General features: G+C 41.2%; 1 protein-coding gene across 6 annotated transcripts; it reads right to left on the bottom strand.

The window, feature by feature from the left end:
- Positions 1-15,579: 15,579 nt before the first annotated feature.
- On the bottom strand, positions 15,580-21,264 carry LOC125548101 (uncharacterized). Of its 6 annotated transcripts, none has more exons than XR_015619351.1 (5): positions 20,941-21,260; positions 20,664-20,768; positions 19,962-20,050; positions 19,686-19,827; positions 15,580-18,514 (listed from the first exon to the last, which is right to left on the bottom strand). XR_015619351.1 is itself a non-coding variant. In XM_048711783.2 (5 exons), the coding sequence occupies exons 1-5, from the start codon at positions 20,893-20,895 to the stop codon at positions 18,369-18,371; spliced, it is 501 nt and encodes a 166-aa protein (XP_048567740.2). In that variant the 5' UTR covers positions 20,896-21,263; the 3' UTR covers positions 15,580-18,368. The 6 variants fall into 6 exon arrangements, 2 of the variants coding, with proteins under 2 accessions (XP_048567740.2, XP_087403812.1); XM_048711783.2 differs by having other exon boundaries at positions 20,877-21,263; XR_007300900.2 differs by having other exon boundaries at positions 15,583-18,514; positions 19,962-20,081; positions 20,877-21,258.
- Positions 21,265-21,569: the final 305 nt, after the last annotated feature.

The following is a 21,569-nucleotide window of genomic DNA, read 5'->3' as shown; positions in this document are numbered from 1 at the left end:
GGGACTGTGTGACATGCTACGTGTGCGCCTCTACTACAACACGTGCGCGCCTATACTACGACACGTGCCCTTCCTTACACGGCCATGGTTCATCGCTGCAGCCTGCAGACAGACCGATCGTATGTACGTACACATTTGTGACCAGAATGACAACGCTATGCACGCTTCGACCGGTGGATCCCGACTGTCAGGCACTTCCTTGCTCGCGAAGATGTAGCTGGTGGGTCCCAGCAGTCAAGGGGAAACATTTTTTTCACGAAATACGGTGGCCCGTCCGGTGGGTCCCTGCTGTCAGGTGGAGGAATCATTATTTTTCGCGTAATAAGGAGGCACTTCCTTGTTGCGGCCATGGACCCAGCTGTCAGCCTCTCCACATACAGCACTCTTCCGATGGAACTCATTCGTTGACCACATTGACCACGCCGCGCCGAGAGCACCAAGGAGGTGAACGACGGTGAGGCCTAGGAAGGGGACGACGCAGAGCTGGGGAAGACGCGGCAGTGGATGCCCATGCGGAGAGGAGTATGAGAGTCCACTGGTTCGGCTCCGGTGTGAGGCAGCCGTTGCCGCAGGGCCTGGCCAGTGGTGGTAGTAGTAGGGGCGGTGAGGCCTCCGCGGTAGCTTAGCTAGCCACGGGAGGCATGAGTAGGCTGCACGACCGGCGCTGGTTTGGGCGGCTGGAGCAAGAAGACCGGAGGTTGAAGAAGCACTATGGCCGTTGGATGGACATCGTACGGTCACTGGAGCTAGAATCGTTCATATTGACTAAGTTGACAAAGCCCTCCATCCCCATCAACTTAGTAGGCCCACAAGTCAGCCTCCCACTATGGTGGTTCCTAGCTAGCAGGGGGAGTATTCATTTTTTGTGTGTTGACCACGCCGCGGCAAGCGCATCCAAGGTGGTGGACGACGGCGAGGCCCCGGACGGCAACGAGCCGGAGATGGGAAGATGCGGGAGTGGAGTCGCAGACAGAGAGGTGTATGAGGGTTAACTGGTTCTGGTGTAGTGTGGTTCGGCAATCGATGGAGAAAAACAGGAGGGGTGGAGGGATGGCTTGGCCGACCATGGGGTAGCGCTTCACAGCGAAGCGTGCTAAGCAGAGCTGCTAGCAACAGGAGGCGGGAGCAGGTGGTCCCGACGGCGCTGAAGGAAGAAGACGAGAGATTGAAGATGGATGCCAGTCGTTGGATGTAAATCCAACGGCTAACGATGTCAGAATCATTTGTTGACTAAGTTGACAACGACTTGCATTGGCTTCAACCTATTGGACCATATTTCAGCCTCCAAAAACGTGGCACATATTCAACCCATTTTTTCAGAATTTACAGTCACTTTGATCTTTTTTTAAAAAATTACAGTCCATTTGCTTGGCTGGGTGAACAAATAATGTAGCGTTCATGTGGCCCATTTATTTTTTTCCTAAAAAATTACATGCCATTTGCACTTTCTTGAAATACATGATTTTGCTGGGCTGATTCTAATTATTATGTTGGGTTGGGCGTAGCAATGTCATCAAAAATAAACAGGGGCTGAGCATTTTGTTATAAATATATTTAAACAATAAGTGATTTATTATTACATTGGTCCTTATATCTTACCAAGCTTTTATACACAATCACCAGGATTTTCGTTGCCAAAAAAATCTAGGGTTTTATTGTTAAGAAATTATTTATATTGTTTTCTTACATATGTACTCCCTCCGTTCCAAATTACTCGTCGTGGAAATGGATGTATCTAGAATTAAAATACATCTAGATACATCCATCTCTGCGACAAGTAATTCGGAACAGAGGGAGTAAGTATCTGTTAAATATATGATGACAATAACAATAATATATAATAACATATAAAATAATTTAAATATATATAATATAGTTAGAAGGAAACATAATCTGTACCAGGCATTCATATTCTTATATAGAAAAATAGAACAGACCTCTGCGTTTTCTTTAAAAAAATACATAAGTTGGGCTGCCGATGTTTCAGGAAAAATAAAAACCTTGAATGGGAGGTGCACAGGCCGGTCGATACATGATGGCTCTCAAGAAAATACAAACCGGCATGTCGTGGGCTACGCACATTAAAAAAGAAAGCCTAGACGGGGCAGCCCACAACCCAACTGATACTTGCTGCCCCAGTGATAATACATGATACCTGCCAGCTCCCCGGCTTCGTTGTAAATTTATCTCCTTTAGTAACTACATTGAAGCACCTAAAAAATGTAACTATGTTGACAAACCCGTGGGCCCCAACGTCAGTACAACATTAGGAGGAAGTATTTTTTTCAATGAGGCACTTGCTTGCGTATGGCCATGGACCTGATGGGTTCCGACTGTCTGCTTCTCCACGTACAGTCCTCTCCAGATTTCTCTCGTTTGTTCAGCATGTTCACAACGGCAGACAGCGGCACCGCGGCGAGTGCACAAAGGCGCAGGACGAGATCAGGCCACCTGAGGCAGTGCCTTATTTGTACTGAAACTACTGAACTAGCCTAGTGGCCAAGTGACACTACCCGACCGCAGTTCCGCCCAGGTTCGATTCCTTCTGATGCAGGGAAAATATCTCCAAATTTTTTGCCTCTGCCATTATTGACATGTGGGTCCCCATTGTTATCTACGCACACTGATGTCGCTTGAAGCTATGTCGGTATTTCCCCAAAGAGGAAGGGATGATGCAGCACAGTGATACGTCTCCATCGTATCTACTTTTCCAAACACTTTTGCCCTTGTTTGGACTCTAACTTGCATGATTTGAATGGAACTAACCGGGACTAACGCTGTCAGCAGAATTGCCATGGTGTTATTTTTGCGCAGAAATAAAAGTTCTCGGAATGACCTGAAAATCAACGGAGAATATTTTTGGAATATATAAAAAATACTTGCGAAAGAATCAAGGCCAGGGGGCCCACACCCTGTCCACGAGGGTGGGGGCGCGCCTACCGCCTGGGCGCGCCCCTGCCTCGTGGGCCCCTTGGTGCTCCACTGACCTCAACTTCAACTCTATATATTCATGTTCGGGGAGAAAAAAATCAGGGAGAAGGATTCATCGCGTTTTATGATATGGAGCTGCCGCCAAGCCCTAATCTCTCTCGGGAGGGCTGATCTGGAGTCCGTTTTGTTGCTCCGGAGAGGGGAATCCATCGCCATCGTCATCATCAACCTTCCTCCATCACTGATTTCATGATGCTCACCGCGTGCGTGAGTAATTCCATCGTAGGCTTGCTGGACGGTGATGGGTTGGATGAGATTTATCATGTAATCGAGTTAGTTTTGTTAGGGTTTGATCCCTAGTATCCACTATGTTTTGAGATTGATGTTGCTATGACTTTGCTATTTTTAATGCTTGTCACTAGGGCCCGAGTGCCATGATTTCAGATCTGAACCTATATGTTTCCATGAACATACGTGAGTTCTTGATCTTATCTTGCGAGTCAATAGTCACCTATTATGTGTTATGATCCGTTAACCCCGAAGTGACAATAATCAGGATATTTACCGGTGATGACCATAGTTTGAGGAGTTCATGTATTCATTATGTGTTAATGCTTTGGTCCGGTACTCTATTAAAAGGAGGCCTTAATATCCCTCAGTTTCCAATAGGACCCCGCTGCCATGGGAGGGTAGGACAAAAGATGTCATGCAAGTTCTTTTCCATAAGCACGTATGACTATATTCGGAATACTTGCATACATTACATTGATGAACCGGAGTTAATTCTGTGTCACCCTATGTTATAACTATTGCATGAGGAATCGCATCCGACATAATTATCCATCACTGATCCATTGCCTATGAGCTTTTCACATATTGATCTTCGCTTATTTACTTTTTCGTTGCCGTTGTTACAATCACTACAAAAACTATTACTATTACCATTGTCAACGTTACCGTTACTTTCATATTACCTTGCTACTAAATATATTGCTGCAGATATTAAGTTTTCCAGGTGTGGTTGAATTGACAACTCAACTGCTAATACTTGATAATATTCTTTGGCTCCCCTTGTGTCGAATCAAAAAATTTGGGTTGAATAATCTACCCTCGAAAACTGTTGCGATGCCCTATACTTGTGGGTTATCAAGACTATTTTCTGGCACCGTTGCCGAGGAGCATAGCTCTATTCTTTGAGTCACTTGGGATTTATATCTACTGATCACTATGAAGAACTTGAAAGATAAAAGAACCAAGATTTTTCCCTCAACTACGAGAGGAGGTAAGGAACTGCCATCTAACTCTGCACTTGATTCACCTTCCATTTTGAGTAAACTTGTGATACCTACTCCTGCTATCCATTCTGATATGTCGCATGTTATTGATGATGCCACTTCTGCTTTGCATGATACTTATGATGAAACTACTTCTATGCTTGATACTACTGTGCCACTAGGTGAATTTCTTGATGAACAACTTGCTAGGGTTAGAGAAATGAAATTATTGAAACTGATAATATTGATGAAAGTGATGATGAAGATTCTCCCCCTAGATATGATTTGCCTGTTGTGCCTGAGGGTTATGTTATGGATGAAGAAACTTCTAGAGACTTTTTAGCTTGCAATGATAGATATGATCTTAAGAAATTATTAGTTAAGCTGAAAGAGAAGTCTTTGAATGCTAGAATGAAATGTGACCCTGCTTTTGCTACTTCACCTATTTTTATTTCTGATAAGGATTATGATTTCTCTGTCGATCCCGAGTTAATTACTTAGGTTGAATCTAATCATTTTTATGGCTATGAATCTGAAACTGTTATGGCACATCTTACTAAATGAAATGATATAGCCACCCTATTCACTAATGATGAGAAAACTCGCTATTAGTTTATCCTTAAGTTGTTCCCTTTCTCATTAAAGGGTGATGCTAAAACATGGTTTAATTCTCTTGATCCTAGTTGTGTGCGTAGTCCCCAGGATATGATTTATTACTTCTTTGCTAAATATTTCCCCGCTCATAAGAAACAAGCTGCCTTAAGGGAAATATATAATTTTGTGCAAATTGAAGAAGAGAGGCTCCCACAAGCTTGCGGGAGGCTTCTTCAATTATTTAATGCTTTGCCTGATCATCCTCTCAAGAAAAATGAAATACTTGATATATTTTATAATGGACTAACCGATGCTTCCAGAGACCACCTGGATAGTTGTGCTGGTTATGTTTTTAGGGAAAGAACTGCTGATCAAGCTGAATTTTTATTGAATAATATGTTGAGTAATGAAAATGATTGGACACTTCCTGAACCAACTCCTAAGACAACTCCGAAGAAAAGGGGTATTCTATTTCTTAGTCCTGGAGATATGCAAGAGGCAAAGAAATCTATGAAAGAAAAAGGTATTAAAGCTGAAGATGTTAAGAATTTACCACCTATTGAAGAAATACATGGTCTTGATAACCCGACACAGGTAGTAAAGGTAAATTCTCTCTATAGATTTGATGAAGGTGATATTCCTCATAATAAGTCTGCTAACCAATGCTTGGATGAGTTTGATAATTTTATTGTTAAACAAGAAAACTTCAATGCTTATGTTGGTAGACAATTGAAACGTAATGCTTATATGATTGAACACTTGAGTGACTATATGTCTAGAGTTAAAGGTGAACTTAAACTTATTAGTAAACATGCTTCTATGGTTACCACTCAAGTAGAACAAGTACTTAAAGCTCAAAATGATTTGCTCAATGAATTAAATAATGAGAAAAATGATGATGTTGTTAGAGTTGTGACTAGAGGGGGTAAAATGACTCAGGAACCTTTGTATCCTGAGGGCCACCCTAAGAGAATTGAGCAAGATTCTCACAGAAGTAATGTTGATGCACCTAGTTCTTCTAAGAAGAAGAAAAATAAAAATGATAGGACTTTGCATGCTTCTAGTGAACCTGTTGTTGACACACCTGAGAATCCCAATGATATTTCTATTTATGATGCTGAAACACAATCTGGTAATGAACATGAACCTGATAATGTTAATGATGATGTTCATGTTGATGCTCAACCTAGCAATGACAATGATGTAGAGATTGAACCTGCTGTTGATCTTGATAACCCACAATCAAAGAATCAATGTTATGATAAGAGAGACTTTGTTGCTAGAAGGCACGGTAAAGAAAGAGAACCATGGGTTCACAAACCCATGCCTTTTCCTCCTAAACCATCCAAGAAAAAGGATGATGAGGATTTTGAGTGCTTTGCTGAAATGATTAGACCTATCTTTTTGCATATGCGTTTGACTGATATGCTTAAAATGAATCCTTATGCTAAGTACATGAAGGATATTGTTACAAATAAAAGAAAGATACCGGAAGATGAAATTTCCACCATGCTTGCTAATTACACTTTTAAAGGTGGAATACCTAAGAAACTTGGAGATCCAGGAGTACCAACCATACCATGCTCCATTAAAAGAAACTATTTTAAAACTGCTTTATGTGATATTGGAGACGGCGTTAGTGTTATGCCTCTCTATTTATATCGTATACTTGATTTGAATAAGTTGACACCTACTGAAATATCTTTGCAAATGGCTGATAGATCAACTGCTATACCTGTCAGTATTTCTGAGGATGTGCCTATTGTGGTTGCAAACGTTACTATTTTAATGGACTTTGTTATTCTTGATATTCCCGAGGACAATAGTATGTCGATTATCCTTGGTAGACCATTTTTGAATACTGCAGGGGCTGTTATTGATTGCAACAAAGGCAATGTCACTTTTCATGTTAATGGTAATGAGCGTACGGTACACTTTTCGAGGAAACAACCTCAAGTCCACAGTATCAATTCTATTGGAAAAATTCCAACAATTACTATTGGAGGTTTCGAATTTCCTCTTCCTACTGCTAACAAGAAATATGATATTCTTATTTTTGGGGATGTGCATATCCTCGTTGAGGTAACATAGTGTATTTGAAATTTCTCCAGTTTCATGCGATTCTGAATGAGTTTGTTAACAAGACTTGATCAACCTTGTTAGTGGATTCCTTTTGATGAGCATGAGATGGATGAAGTTAGAAAGCACAACTCTTTGTACCCTCTTTTTACTTTCTGTTATTTAGATTAAATAAAGTAAAAATAGTATTTTCTGTCTGTTTTCTGAATTATCCTTGCAATAAAAAAATACCCCGAAAATAAAAGTTCTCCAAATGTCTTTAAAATGAAATATGACTTTTTCCAGAATATTTAAGAATTATTGGCACCGAGAACACACCAGGGGCCCTCACCATGTGCCCACGAGGGTGGAGGGCGTGCCCCCTGCCTCGTGGACCCTACGTGGGCCCCCTCCACTTATTCTTGCACCCACACACTTTGTCTTCCTCCAAAAAAAATCATCCACCAGCTCAAACCCGAGTTCTAGCTCATCTTGCTGCCATTCTCGATCTCCTTGCTCAAACCTCCATTCGCAAAACTGCTTTGGGGGATTGTTCTTCGGTATGTGACTCCTCCAGTGGTCCAATTAGTTTTTGTTCTAGTGCTTTATTTATTGCAAATTTTTACTGCTTAGGTGACACTATTCTTGAGCTTGCATGTCAAATTTATATGGTCCCAAGTAGTTTTAATTCATGATATGGTCTCTAGGCACTTGTAGGAGTAGTTGCTATCAATCTTGTTGAGTTTGGTTCACTTTTATTTTGAGTCACTAAAAATTTCAGAAATTTTTCAGAGAAAGAAAATGATGAAGAGATTGTTGAGGGGCTCATCGAGCTGGAGCTCGAAGGATAAGCAAAGTGAAGAAAATAAGAAGCCAAATATAATCTCCCTCGCACTGCGGAGGTTCAGCGGTGTGAATGACCTTGTGATGAGTTCTTGAGAGAAGCCGGGATTTATGAAGATTTTTATTATTTGGCTGAGAATCCAGGCCTCACCGACTTCCTCCATGACCAGCGTGAACAGTATCTCCTACTCAATAATATTTTTGTGCAAAAATTTCATTTCCATGCTAGGAGGTCACCACCTTCTGTGGATTTTTATTTGTATGATGAGTATAAGGAGATGTCACTCTATGACTTTTGTGAGGTTTGCAAGTTGTCCTTTGAGGGCATCATAGAGGAACCACATCGTAATGATGTGGAAAGGTTTATTGATATGATTGCTGTAGGGGAAATGAGGAAGGTTTCTGATGTAAGAATTACTAGCATACATTTTCCTGTTCTATGTTACTTTGCAATACTTGCTAGTAGATGCTTAATTGGTCGCGGGAACTATGGAAACCTTAGTGCCCCTGATATTGTTATTTTGCGCCATGCTTTGTTTCGTGATACCACTTTCAGTTTAGGCACCATTGTTGCTAAACGATTAAATCTGAACCATACAAAGGGCCCCGTCTTTGGAGGCATCTTTGCCTCACGCCTTGCTGCACACTTCAACATACCTATTAGGCATTATGAGAAAGAGGAAAAGTTGTTGCCTCCTATTTTTCTAGATTATAAGAGTATGGTAGCACATGATTTTATTGTTAAGAATAAGAAGAAGATGCTTAACTATAGACTGATATTTGATAAAAATTACTTTGAGACTATTACCTTGCCTGCTCCCTCTTTGTTCAACATATTTTCAGGCATGTACCTTGTTTTGGCGGAGGCCGTTCATGCATATCGGAGCCTGACATCATCTCCAGGACCTGAGATGGAGCCACCACTTGACCCTCACCATCAGTCTGTTTATCAGTGGGATCCGGAGGAGATCGCCAACCAGTGGCACCCTGAGGATCCTCCTCAGTACACTGGAGGGGACCATTTTGATCCATGGCGATAGACCAACTTAGGCCAAAAGCCTAAGCTTGGGGGAGTACGTATTTCTCACCGACATTATATTCATGTTCACACACTCATGCTAGTTGTCGGTGCTCATACTTTTTCATTGTATCATCCATGCTAGTTTATTTTCTGTTTTAAGCTTTCTTCTTGTGTGTTTGAAAAACCTTAATAAAAAACAAAAAAATAGTTGTAGCTAGCTAGTTTACTTTCTGTTCCTGCAGTAGTAGTCATTAAAAAGAAAACCCAAAAAGATTTCTCGTTCTTCTTTTGCTTGTTGGGAGCTTTCCCGTGTAAATAGTTTTATTTATTTTCTTGTTCTTTGGGGGTCGAGTGGAGAATACCATGATGAAAATGTTGAGTGGCCCTCATATGCATTTTTGTTGATCTAACCAAGAGCCCATATTACCTTGTCTTCTCCCTTGTATTGAATGCTTGCAGATTCCAGCTTAGTCCAATGCACGTGCACTATTATTATTATCATCCATATTATTCGGTTGTGCAAGTGAAAGGCAATGATGACAATATATGATGAACTGGTTGAGATGAGAAAAGCTGGTATGAACTCGACCTCTCTTGTTTTTGTAAATATGATTAGTTCATCATTCCTGATTCAGCCTATTATGAATGAAACATGTTTGCAATGACAATTAGAGATTATAGTTGCTCATGCCATGCTTAAGTAGCTAGGAGTTTATAATGGTTTACCTTGCGTGCCAAGATGCTATTAAAATGGTGGTGATGTGGTATGATAGGGTGGTATCCTCCTTTGAACGATTCGAGTGGCTTGACTTGGCACATGTTCACGCATGTAGTTGAAACAAAATCAACATAGCTCCATGATATTTATGTTCATGGTGAATTATATCCTACTCATGCTTGCACTCAGTGTTGATTAATTTTAATGCATGTTCATGGCTGTTGTCGCTCTCTAGGTGGTTGCTTCCCAGTCTCTTTCTAGCCTTCACTTGTACTAAGCGGGAATACTGCTTGTGCATCCACTTACATAAACCCCAAAGTTATTCCATATGAGTCCACCATACCTTCCTATATGCGGTATCTACCTGCCGTTCCAGGTAAATTTGTATGTGCAGAACTCTAAACCTTCACATGAAATTATGTTTTGTATGCTCGAATAGCTCATGTATCAACTAGGGTTGTCTGTATCTTCCATGCTAGGTGGGTTATTCTCAAGAGGAGTGGACTCCGCTCCTCACTCACAAGAAAATGGCTAGTCACCAGGATGCCCAGTCCCATGCTCAAATCAAATCAAAATAATTGCAAACAAAACTCCCCCAGGATTGCTGTTAGTTGGAGGCACCCGTTGTTTCAGGCAAGCCATGGATTGATGCTTGTTGGTGGTGGGGGAGTATAAACTTTACCATTCTGCTTGGGAACCGCCTATAATGTGTGTAGCATGGAAGATATCGAGATCTCTCGGCTGTTATGTTGACAATGAAAGTATACCGCTCAAAATATTATTCATCTCTATTTCAAAACCGAGCTCTGGCACCTCTACAAATCCCTGATTCCCTCTGCGAAGGGCCTATCTATTTACTTTTATGTTGAGTCATCATCCTCTTATTAAAAAGTACCAGTTGGAGAGCACCGCTGTCATTTGCATGTATTACTGTTAGTTTACATTGAGTATGATTATGACTGGGTCTCTTTTACCATGAATTACAATCTCTAGTCAGTCCTTGATCTTTAGGGGTGCACTGCATTTATGTTTTGCGGTCTCGGAAAGGGCTAGCGAGATACCATCTTGTTATATCATATTATGATTGTTTTGAGAAACTGTTGGCATCCGAGATTTACTATTATTGCTCGCTAGTTGATTATGCCATTGATATGAGTAAATGCTACCTCTTGAGCACTGTGTTGGTTTTCCCTTGAAGAGGAAAGGGTGATGCAGCAAAGTAGCGTAAGTATTTCCCTCAGTTTTTGAGAACCAAGGTATCAATCCAGTAGGAGGCCACACGCAAGTCCCTCTTACCTACACAAACAAATAATAACCTCGCAACCAACGCGATAAAGGGGCTGTCAATCCCTTCACGGTCACTTACGAGAGTGAGATCTGATAGAGATGATCAGATAATATTTTTGGTATTTTTATGATAAAGATTAAAAGTAAAGATTGCAGAATAAAAGGTAATTGAAATAGCTTGTTAACGGAAGATTAATATAATGGAGAATAGACCTGGGGGCCATAGGTTTCACTAGTGGCTTCTCTCAAGATAGCATAAGTATTACGGTGGGTGAACAAATTACTATTGAGCAATTCATAGAAAAGCGAATAATTATGAGAATATCTAGGCATGATCATGTATATAGGCATCACATCTGTGACAAGTAGACCGACTACTGCCTGCATCTACTACTATTACTCCACACATCGACCGCTATCCAGCATGCATCTAGAGTATTAAGTTCATAAGAACAGAGTAACGCATTAGGTAAGATGACATGATGTAGAGGGATAAACTCAAGCAATATGATATAAGCCCCATCTTTTTATCCTCGATGGAAACAATACAATACATGTCGTTTCCCTTTCTGTCACTCGGATCGAGCACTGCAAAATTTTGAACCCAAAGCTAAGCACTTCTCCCATTGCAAGAAAGATCAATCTAGTAGGCCAAACTAAACTGATAATTCGAAGAGACTTGCAAAGATAACCAATCATACATAAAAGATTTCAGAGAAGAATCAAATATTGTTCATAGATAGACTTGATCATAAACCCACAATTCATCAGATCTCAACAAACACACCGCAAAAAGAGTTACATCGAATAGATCTCCAAGAAGAAAGAGGAGAACTTTGTATTGAGATCCAAAAAGAGAGAAGAAGCCATCTAGCTAATAACTATGGGCCCGAAGGTCTGAAGTAAACTACTCACACATCATCGGAGGGGCCATGGAGTTGATGTAGAGGCCCTCCGTGATCGATGCCCCCTCCGACGGAGCTCCGAAAAAGGCCCCAAGATGGGATCTCTTGGGTACAGAAGGTTTCGGAGATGGAAATAGGGTTTCGTGGTGCTCCTCGGTGTTTTCAGGGTATAAGAGTATATGTAGGAGGAATAAGTAGGTCGATTGAGCCACGAGGGGCCCACGAGAGGGGAGGGCGTGCCCAAGGGGGTAGGCGCGCCCCCTGCTTCTGTAACATCCCAAATTTCCAATTTGGAATGTTATACATTAGATCATCATTGCATACCATATTTTATTTTGCATTTTGGTTGATCCTAGAAATCCTAAGCAACTCAAGGACCCACGGAGAGAGTTGGGGGTTTCGTTATTTTCATATTTGAGTTTTCTCAAATTTTGAGAATAGGATCATTTGATTTTATTTATTTTATCATCAATTATTTCTATTACGAAAATATGAGAGAGGGAATAAAATGACTTTCCCAAAATAAAGAAATATTGAGGATTTAATAATAAAATCAAATAAGATTTTATTTCGGAGTTTTTTGGTGTTTTATTTGAATTTAGGAAAAATGTGCGTTTTTCAAAATTGCATTTAGGTCCCAAATAAATGTTCACCTTGTGCGGCCTGATTTTAGAAGCCCGTGAAAATTTATATCAAAATTTTTGGAGTCCGTTTAGTATTTATTTTTATTTTTCTTCTGCGCGTAATTATTTAAAAAAAACGAACCGACCTACGGGCCGTGTCCTATCCGGACTCCGGCCCGACTCGCCCTTTATAAGCCGGCCCACCCCAGGCCGAACCCTAACCCCAGGCCGCCCCAAGCCCCGCCCGCCGCCGCCGCCGCCTGTGCCGCTGCAGCCGCCGCGCCGCGCCGCCGTCGCCCGCCATCGCGCCGCCGCCCGCCGCCCCGCCGGACGCCGCCGCCGTCGATCCCGCCGCCCGAGGTTCGCCGCGCCTCGAAATCCGTGCCGTCGGTTTTTTTAAAACCGATCGGTTTTCGTCGGTTTTCGTCGGTTTATTTTTTTAGATTCGGTTTTTTAAATAGATCGGTTTTTCCTGTTTATTTAAATAGAGAGCGTTCGTCCGTTCGTTCGTTCTAACGAACGTTCGTCGTTTTTCTTTTTCTCGGATTAAATCCGCGATTTTTCTGATCGTGATTCCTGATCCGATTTTCGTTTTAGTATAACTTTTCGCTCGTTTATCGGAATCAGGCGATTCAAGCGCCTAGAGTTTCGTCTCGAAACCCTCTATCCGTTTAACCAACTTAAACAAGATTTTGCTACTCTAAAATTTGCCCTAGATCCAGATTATTAGAACTAAGTTGTTTTCTTTCGCCGTTTGACTTTCGTTGCTTCGTTCGATTTGATTCTTTTTGCCAACCGGAGTTCTTAAGTTGAACCTTCTGGTTAGATCTCTTATTTGACTTTTACCTGTGCATTATATGAGTACTTATTGTATGCTTGTTTTTTTGTCTGCGATAGAATACCCGGAGTGCGCCGCTTGTTACTTCGAATTGCTAGGTTTCTGGGATCATCAGCAAGGCAAGTAACACTTTGATCATACCTTTTCTACTACCCAGTTTTATTGCATTAGATCAATCCTCACACATTGCATGATTAGGATCTAATTAAATTGTGGGATGGGAAATAGATGAGGTAGTACCTATTACCTGTTTATTATCAAACCTTTGGGAGTTACTTCTACGTTTGCTTATTATGCCATGCTATGCTAGTAGACGTGGATTGGGTGAGTGATATCCATGACAGATGTGAGTTTGTTAATTAATGGTTTATCTAAGGTGGCAACTTAAACACACATCTGGGTGGATTGAGGCACCTGGATATTCCAGGACTTGCCTGTTTTCTTTTGGACCGCCACCCAGGCTCAAAGGGATCATGAGACTATTCATACTAGAAACTTCCGTGTGCAGCCACAAGCTATTATGGGCTCTAGCATAGTTGACTAAGTCGTGCGAACTCTTACAGTGGTAGACTAGCAGATGTAGGGGATGTAGGTGGTACGGTCTACCCGATCATAAGGTGCTAGCGCTTCTGAAAGACTATGTCTGAGTCATCCGTCTTCTCAAACACCTTGTAGTGCGAGAAACCAAACGGAGGCGATCGAGTCTTGTGGGGAAAAGTGCGCAAACCTCTGCAGAGTGTAACAAACTAATCATGATTAGCCGTGTCCCCGGTTATGGACATCTTGAGTATCTAGTACCTGGATTATCATGTGAATCTCAACATGTTACTCTAAATTAATTTTGTTGGGTTATGTTTAATGATGATGCTTAATTGGGATTGAGAATGCTGTCAACCATTCTCAATGTTTAACAACTACCATGATAGTAATTAAATTTATTCCTTTGAAGTAGGGAAAAATTGACTTTATGCAAAACTGTAACCATAGAGCTTTCCACCAGCCAAATATGCATATAGTATAGCTGTTTCATTCCATTACTCTCTATGTGTTACATTGCCAGCATATTCCATGTGCTGACCCATTTCGGGCTGCAACTTAATGTTGCAGATTTTTCAGACGACGATTAAGGAGTTTTTAGGTCGTGGTTCTATACTCAGTGATGTCGTTGGAGTTGATGGATTCACTTATCTTCCAAGCCTTCCACTATTATTGTTATCAGATGGCCTTAAGCCATATTTATTGTAATAAGTTCTCTTTTGAGACACTCGATGTAATAAGTGTGTGATTGCTACTCTGCTATAAATCCTCCGAGTACTGTGTGGTGTCAGCATTACTGATCCAGGGATGACACCGGAGCACAGAGATCAGACTGTTTGAGGTCTGGTCGCTACAGCTTCGTGGCCTCCTCGGTTGTTTCTTGATGTCCACTCCAAGTCCTCTGGATCACGTTTGTTCCAAAAATCACGTTCCCGAAGGTTTCATTTCGTTTGGACTCCGTTTGATATTCCTTTTCAGCGAAACACTGAAATATGCAAAAAACTGCAATTTGCATTGGGCCTTGGGTTAATAGGTTAGTCCCAAAAATAATATAAAAGTGTATAAATAAGCCCATTAAACATCCAAAACAGAATATATAATAGCATGGAACAATCAAAAAATTATAGATACGTTGGAGACGTATCAAGCATCCCTAAGCTTAATTCCTGCTCGTCCTTGAGTAGGTAAATGATAAAAACAGAATTTTTGATGTGGTATGCTTTCTAGCATATTCTTCAATGTAATTTTCTCTATTGTGGCATGAATGTTTAGATCCGAAAGATTCAATATAAAAGTTTAATGTTGACATAAAAATAATAATACTCCAAGTATGCTAACCAAGCAATTATGTCTTATCAAAATAACATAGCCAAAGAAAGCTTATCCCTACAAAATCATATAGTTTGGCCATGCTTCATTTTCGTCACACAAAATGCTCTCATCATGCACAACCCCGATGACAAGCCAAGCAATTGTTTCGTACTTAGCCTTTTCAAACTCTTTCAACTTTTACGCAATATATGAGTGCGAGCCATGGACATAGCACTATGGGTGGAATAGAATATAATGATTGAGGTTGTGTGAGAAGACAAAAAGGGAGAAAATCTCACATTGACGCGGCTAATCAATGGGCTATGGAGATGCCCACCGATTGATGTCAATGCAAGGAGTGGGTGTGCTAATCAATGGGCTATGGGCCATGCAACAGATGCACTAGAGCTATAAATATATGAAAGCTCATCAAAGAAACTAAGTGGGTGTGCATCCAATTTGATTGCTCACGAAGAACTAGGGCATTTGAGGAAGCCCATCATTGGAATATACAAGCCAAATTATATAATGAAAAATTCCCACTAGTATATGAAAGTGACAAAATAAGAGACTCTCTATCATGAAGATCATGGTGCTACTTTGAAGCACAAGTGTGGAAAAAGGATAGTAACATTGTCCCTTCTCTCTTTTTCTCTCATTTTTTGGGCCTTCTTTTCTCTCTCTTTTTATGGCCTCTTTTTTCGTCTGGAGTCTCATCCCGACTTGTGGGGGAATCACAGTCTCCATCATCCTTTCGTCACATGGGACAATGCTTTAATGATGATCATCACACTTTTATTTATTTACAACTCAAGAAGTACAACCTAATACTTAGAACAAAATATGACTCTATGTGAATGCCTCTGGCGGTGTACTGGGATTGCGATGAATCAAGAGTGACATGTATGAAAAATTAAACATGGTGGCTTTTCCACAAATACGATGTCAACTACACGATCATGCAAGGCAATATGACAATGATGATGCATGTCATAATAAACGGAACGGTGGAAAGTTGCATGGCAATATATCTCGGAATGGCTATGGAAATGCCATAATAGGTAGGTATGGTGGCTGTTTTGATGAGGATATAAGGAGGCTTATGTGCGATAGAGCGTATCATATCACGGGGTCTGGATGCACCGGCGAAGTTTGCACCAACTATCAAGGTGAGAAAGGGCAATGCTCGGTACCGAAGAGGCTAGCAATGATGGAAGGGTGAGAGTGTGTACAATCCATGGACTCAACATTAGTCATAAAGAACTCACATACTTATTGCAAAAATCTACAAGTCATCAAAACCAAGCACTACGTGCATGCTCCTAGGGGGATAGATTGGTAGGAAAAGACCATCGCTCGTCCCCGACCGCCACTCATAAGGAAAGCAATCAAAGAACACCTCATGCTTTAAATTCTCACACAGCATTTACCATACGTGCATGCTACGGGACTTGCAAACTTCAACACAAGTATTTCTCAATTTCACAATTACTCAACTAGCACACCTCTAATATTACCACCTTTATATCTCAAAACAACTATCAAGCATCCAACTTCTCTTAGTATTTAAAATTTATAACCAAAGAAAATTACCATGATGTTCTAAAGGACTCTCAAAATAATATAAGTGACGCATGAGAGATCAATTATTTCTATAAAATAGAACCACCGCCGTGCTCTAAAAGATATAAGCGAAGCACTAGAGCAAAATTATCCAACTCAAAAGATATAAGTGAAGCACATAGAGTATTCTAATAAATTCCAATTCACGTGTGTCTCTCTCCCAAAAGGTGTGTACAGCGAGGATGATTGTGGTAAACTAAAAAGCAAAGACTCAAATCATACAAGACGCTCCAAGCAAAACAGATATCATTTGGTGAATAAAAATATAGCTCCAAGTAAAGTTACCGATGGACGAAGACGAAAGAGGGGATGCCTTCCGGGGCATCCCCAAGCTTAGGCTTTTGGTTGTCCTTGGATTTTACCTTGGGGTGCCTGGGCATCCCCAAGCTTAGGCTCTTGCCTCTCCTTGTTCCATAATCCATCAAATCTTTACCCAAAACTTGAAAACTTCACAACACAAAACTTAAAAGAAAATCTCATGAGCTCCGTTTGTAAAAGAAAACAAACCACCACTTCAAGGTATTGTAATGAACTCATTCTTTATTTATATTGGTGTTAAACCTACTGTATTACAACTTTTCTATGGTTCATAAACTCTATTACTAGCCATAGATTCATCAAAATAAGCAAACAACACACGAAAAACAGAATCTGTCAAAAACAGAACAGTCTGTAGTAATATGTAGGTTTCGAATACTTCTGGAACCCCAAAAATTCTAAAATTATGGACGTGAGGAATTTATCTATTAATCATCTGAAAAAAGAATTAACTAAATAGCACTCTCCAGTAAAAAATGGCAGCAAATCTCGTGAGCTCTAAAGTTTCTGTTTTTTACAGCAAGATCGCATAGACTTTCCCCAAGTCTCCCCAACGGTTCTACTTGGCACAAACACTAGTTAAAAGCATAAAACCACATCTAAATAGAGGCTGGATGAATTATTTATTACTAGCAAACATGCCCGTGCGTTGCAACAGGAGAAAAAAAACACCACACGCCTCTAGCTCCATCTATTTCAATAGAGTGCCCTTTGGTGTCATGGCGTATCCCCCTTCTCGTCATCATCAACGGTGGCTACAGTGTCTACCTGATCATAATGCGTTAAAACATGATCAATCTCAAGGCAACGAGCTCTGCTAGCTCATGAGATAAACCGCAATAGCACAAGTGAATGTTCTAGGATTTGAAGTCCACCCTCCACGAGCTACTGCCCACAATCTAGTGCATCCGCACGACCACATTTTTTTGCATAGATATTAGAAGTATCATGAATTCAACTATCCTAAAGACACATTAATTTGGTTGTTTTTAGCATGTCATCTGTTTAAAGCTCGCATCAGAAAGAATTGACCAGAATAACATCTTCCTTATATCAACATTTGGAAGCATACACACCATTAGCTCCAGCTACCAGGAGTAAACCATGCCCTCCCGGAGGCCATCTTCAGGTGATAATGTCTTGAAACCAGACCAAGCCGCGATCCTCCTCCAAACTTGGTGAGCGAAACAGCTATTCAGAAGAAGATGCTCCGTTGACTCCTTCTGCGAACCGTACATCGAACAAATCTCGCTTCCTTGCCATCCTCTCCGGATCAGCTTGTCCGCGGACAGAATCCTCCCAAGCGACAGGGGCCAACATAATTTTTTTTACTTTGTTTTCAGCCTTCCAGAAAGTTTGAGAGCAAGTGCCCAAGTATGAGCCCCAGAACATTGCCCTGTAGGTTGAGCGCGCTATATAGATTCCATCCGTTGTCCAACGTGAAGAGACGACATCTTGGCATGTATTTGGTATTTGCACCTCTCTGATCAACAACTATAATTTGGTGAATTCGTGAACCAACTCAGTGGTGTTGACCCGACGGAGCACAGAAATCCATTTGTTCCCCTGTAGGGCTGTGCAACCAGAGATATTCTTCCTTTTGACCTTGCAGAACAGGCTAGGTGCGACCTCCCTGCGGACATACCAAAAAGGAATCTAGCGAGTTCAGCATCCATAGCTCTAACACGTACTAATGAGGAACAGTCAAATCCCTCAGCCAAGAGAAATCATTAACCTGAATGTTTTATCTGTAAGAACATAATAACATGGTGCTTATATGCAGTTTCGACACGATCATGTTTATGCCCCTAAACATTAGCCAAGTTCATGCACTTCTTATCACATATGAATAGTGGATATTCATTTTTTTTGTAGAACTATACATGCAGATTAAAAACATAAGTATGGGGGATCTCTCTTCCTATAGAAGCATATCGCGAGGACACTAAAGAATGATGTGTGCTGGAGGCCCGATCCCCCGTCTTCAAGGCGGATCTCAAGAACAACACGATCGGGGAGCAACATGTTGACGACATGGACACGGAGGAGCTCTGTATTAATGGTAAATTAATTTGCTTGATGGATTCACTTCATTGTAAATTAGGTGCTATACTTGCCAAATAAAAATAAAAATTCAAAAATAAATTGGGAACTACTGGGTGGTAAGGGAAGACTGCAGTTCATCCCCTCACTAATTTTCATACAAACTGTGTATCGTCAGTTTTTGCATGGAGAAGATTCAATCATGTATGTATACGAACTGATCTGAAAGTTTCCATGTGCGTCTTAGTGTGTCATCTTTTCCAGATCAAATTATCAAGCAAAGCAACACGCTCAGCTTACAGGTAAGTGGGGAGGGAGCTAGGAAGCAAGTCAGGAGAGCAGCTGCACTAAATCGACACTAAATAACAAATTAACACGTGACCATCAGACTCCTGAACATTAGATTCTTGAAAAGTGTAGCTCATCAAAAGTACGATATGGATACCATACGGTGTAGTAAGGCTGGATCCCTCATTGAATAATATAATTCTTGCAATAGACTATTTAATATGGGGTCTGCTTATTTACATCAAAAAATTGAAATCATTAATGACTCATCTAGCAAGGATTGATGAGTTAGCAGTTTTTTTCTTTCAAAAATTCGATGCTACATTAATATCTAATAATGACTTGCATAGAATAGTAGTGTAGGAATGAAAATCAATGGAGATTGGAAGCCGGTCTACATTCCTACTTGTGTTCGTCAATGAATTGCATCAGGACGTAAACAGAGATTAGCTGCAATAGCATCGGGGTCATACCTATATCGATAGAGGAGCCAGAGTCAGAGAGTCCTACTCCCTGAGTCAGAATCATATATGCGCGCAACGGCAAAGAGGACAACAACAGCAGCATGGCTCCGAAGCCCTCGAACTGGTGCGGCGCAAATCCTGAAGGTGTAGCCTGAGGAAGGACGTAGACAGATTATTTGGACTAGGGGATACCGAGCGGACTTCAATCAAATAGTGAATCAAACAACATGTATTCATCTTCACAGAAATTATCTACTAATTTGGAAAAACTGATTATAAACGCACATGAGTGAGGAACTCTTGCTCAATTGATCTACCAGCTTCAGCATCCTCCTCTGATGCCATCTTCCATCCTTTATTCTCCTCTTTAACAGCTGTTACGTCATCCATCATGAGACCCTCAACCTGAAGAATGCATCAAGCAAAGTTATGAGTTTCGTACATTAGAAAAACTACTATAATGATGGCCTGACTGAATTAAGTTTAGTGTTTTGACAGCAAGCCATACACAAAGAATTAAGAAGTTTGTGATTTATTTACAAAGTAGCGACAACACGATTTATATTAACCATAAATAGGAAGTTTTTAGGTTTCGATAGGGCACCATTAAGAAGCAAGCTCGACTGCTCGAGTTTGGCAACAACTATTAATAAATTCAAAAAGCAAAGAATACTGCATCACACAAAGTGGTACTAGAACTTATCATCCACGTCTGTCAAACCGAAAATAACATTACCAATTACATATTCTAGAAACATCAGACATAAATTATATGATGATACTCATATTTATCAGCCAAACTTCAAATCCAAATCAGTATTCAACATTGTTGGCTATTGTGTAGTAGCATGGTTCGGTTTAGCAGCTTCAGTTCACAGGAAAAAAACTAAATCTCCTTTTGGCTACTCTGTAGTAGCATGGTTCAGTTTAGCCGTTTGACCAAAACAACTTCGAATTAGTATTGCTCAACCAGTTTGAACGACGTACCTAGAGCACGGGCGGACGTAATTTTGGCGAAGTCAGCAGTATGGAGAAATTCCGGCGAGGTTGGCAGAACAGCGAGATTCCGACGAGTTTGGCAGAATGGCAAGACTGCAATGTCAAGCAACGAAAGGAACAATTGGGCTAGGACTTCAGTCGATGGAGTAGATGTGTATTTGTGAGCACATCGGCCCGTGGAACGGCCAAAAGAGACCCTACCGGAGTCCCTGCCGGCCATCCCATGGCCGCAGCTAGATGCGAAATTTGTGTCCAAGAAAATTACGGGCGTAGGAAGGATTGGATCAATCAAAGAACCAAAATAGCCTCCTCCTTTGTCCCCGTTCTGAGCAGTACCGCCGGCAGAATCCTCTATGCTTCTCCCTCGCTCCTCTCTCTCTCAACCCTCCACATCCGCTGCCCAGGACAGAACGGGAGGGGACCCCTCCTCCAAATCTAGATCGCGAGAGGCATCGGGTACAGACCTGCTGTTTCGCTTGGGCGCATCAAGCGCTTGGGCTGGTGGGGGCTTGTCACCCTCGCAAGCACGCGGAGGGTCGTGAGTCCACGTAGTTCATCGAAATCGACGAGACAGGGGAGAGATAGGACGACCCGTGGGCCTCGCTTTCATTTGTCGGTGGGATGTTGAACCGTTTTTTCCGGCTAGCAAACGTTATTTGTGGACTGCGGATTGAAGAGTGAAAACAGAAGGGACTCATTTGTAAAATTACCGTGACGGTGAACCCGGAGACTCAATCCGTGCTTTATTATTAGGGAGAGAGGAGAGACTAAACAGAACCAAAAAGCAAGAAACAAAAATAAAATTGGGTTGCCTCCCAACAAGCGCTATCGTTTAACGCCCCTAGCTAGGCATAAAAGCAAGGATAGATCTAGGTATTGCCATGATAATGATAA

This window comes from Triticum urartu, chromosome 3A, assembly GCF_056163025.1.
Source record: "Triticum urartu cultivar PI428250 chromosome 3A, HENAU_Tu73, whole genome shotgun sequence".
Classification (NCBI taxonomy): Eukaryota; Viridiplantae; Streptophyta; class Magnoliopsida; order Poales; family Poaceae; genus Triticum; species Triticum urartu.
This window is presented reverse-complemented; position numbering and strand designations above follow the sequence as displayed.

Bases quoted from the DNA above. Each gene is read 5' to 3' on its own strand.
- LOC125548101 (XM_087547686.1), bottom strand. From the start codon at position 20,895: ATGGCCGGCAGGGACTCCGGTAGGGTCTCTTTTGGCCGTTCCACGGGC. The intron at 20,051-20,663 runs GTACGTCGTTCA...ATGACGTAACAG, and splicing joins TACGTCCGCCCGTGCTCTAG to CTGTTAAAGAGGAGAATAAA. The intron at 18,515-19,685 runs GTATGACCCCGA...GTATGTCCGCAG, and splicing joins TGGCTCCTCTATCGATATAG to GGAGGTCGCACCTAGCCTGT.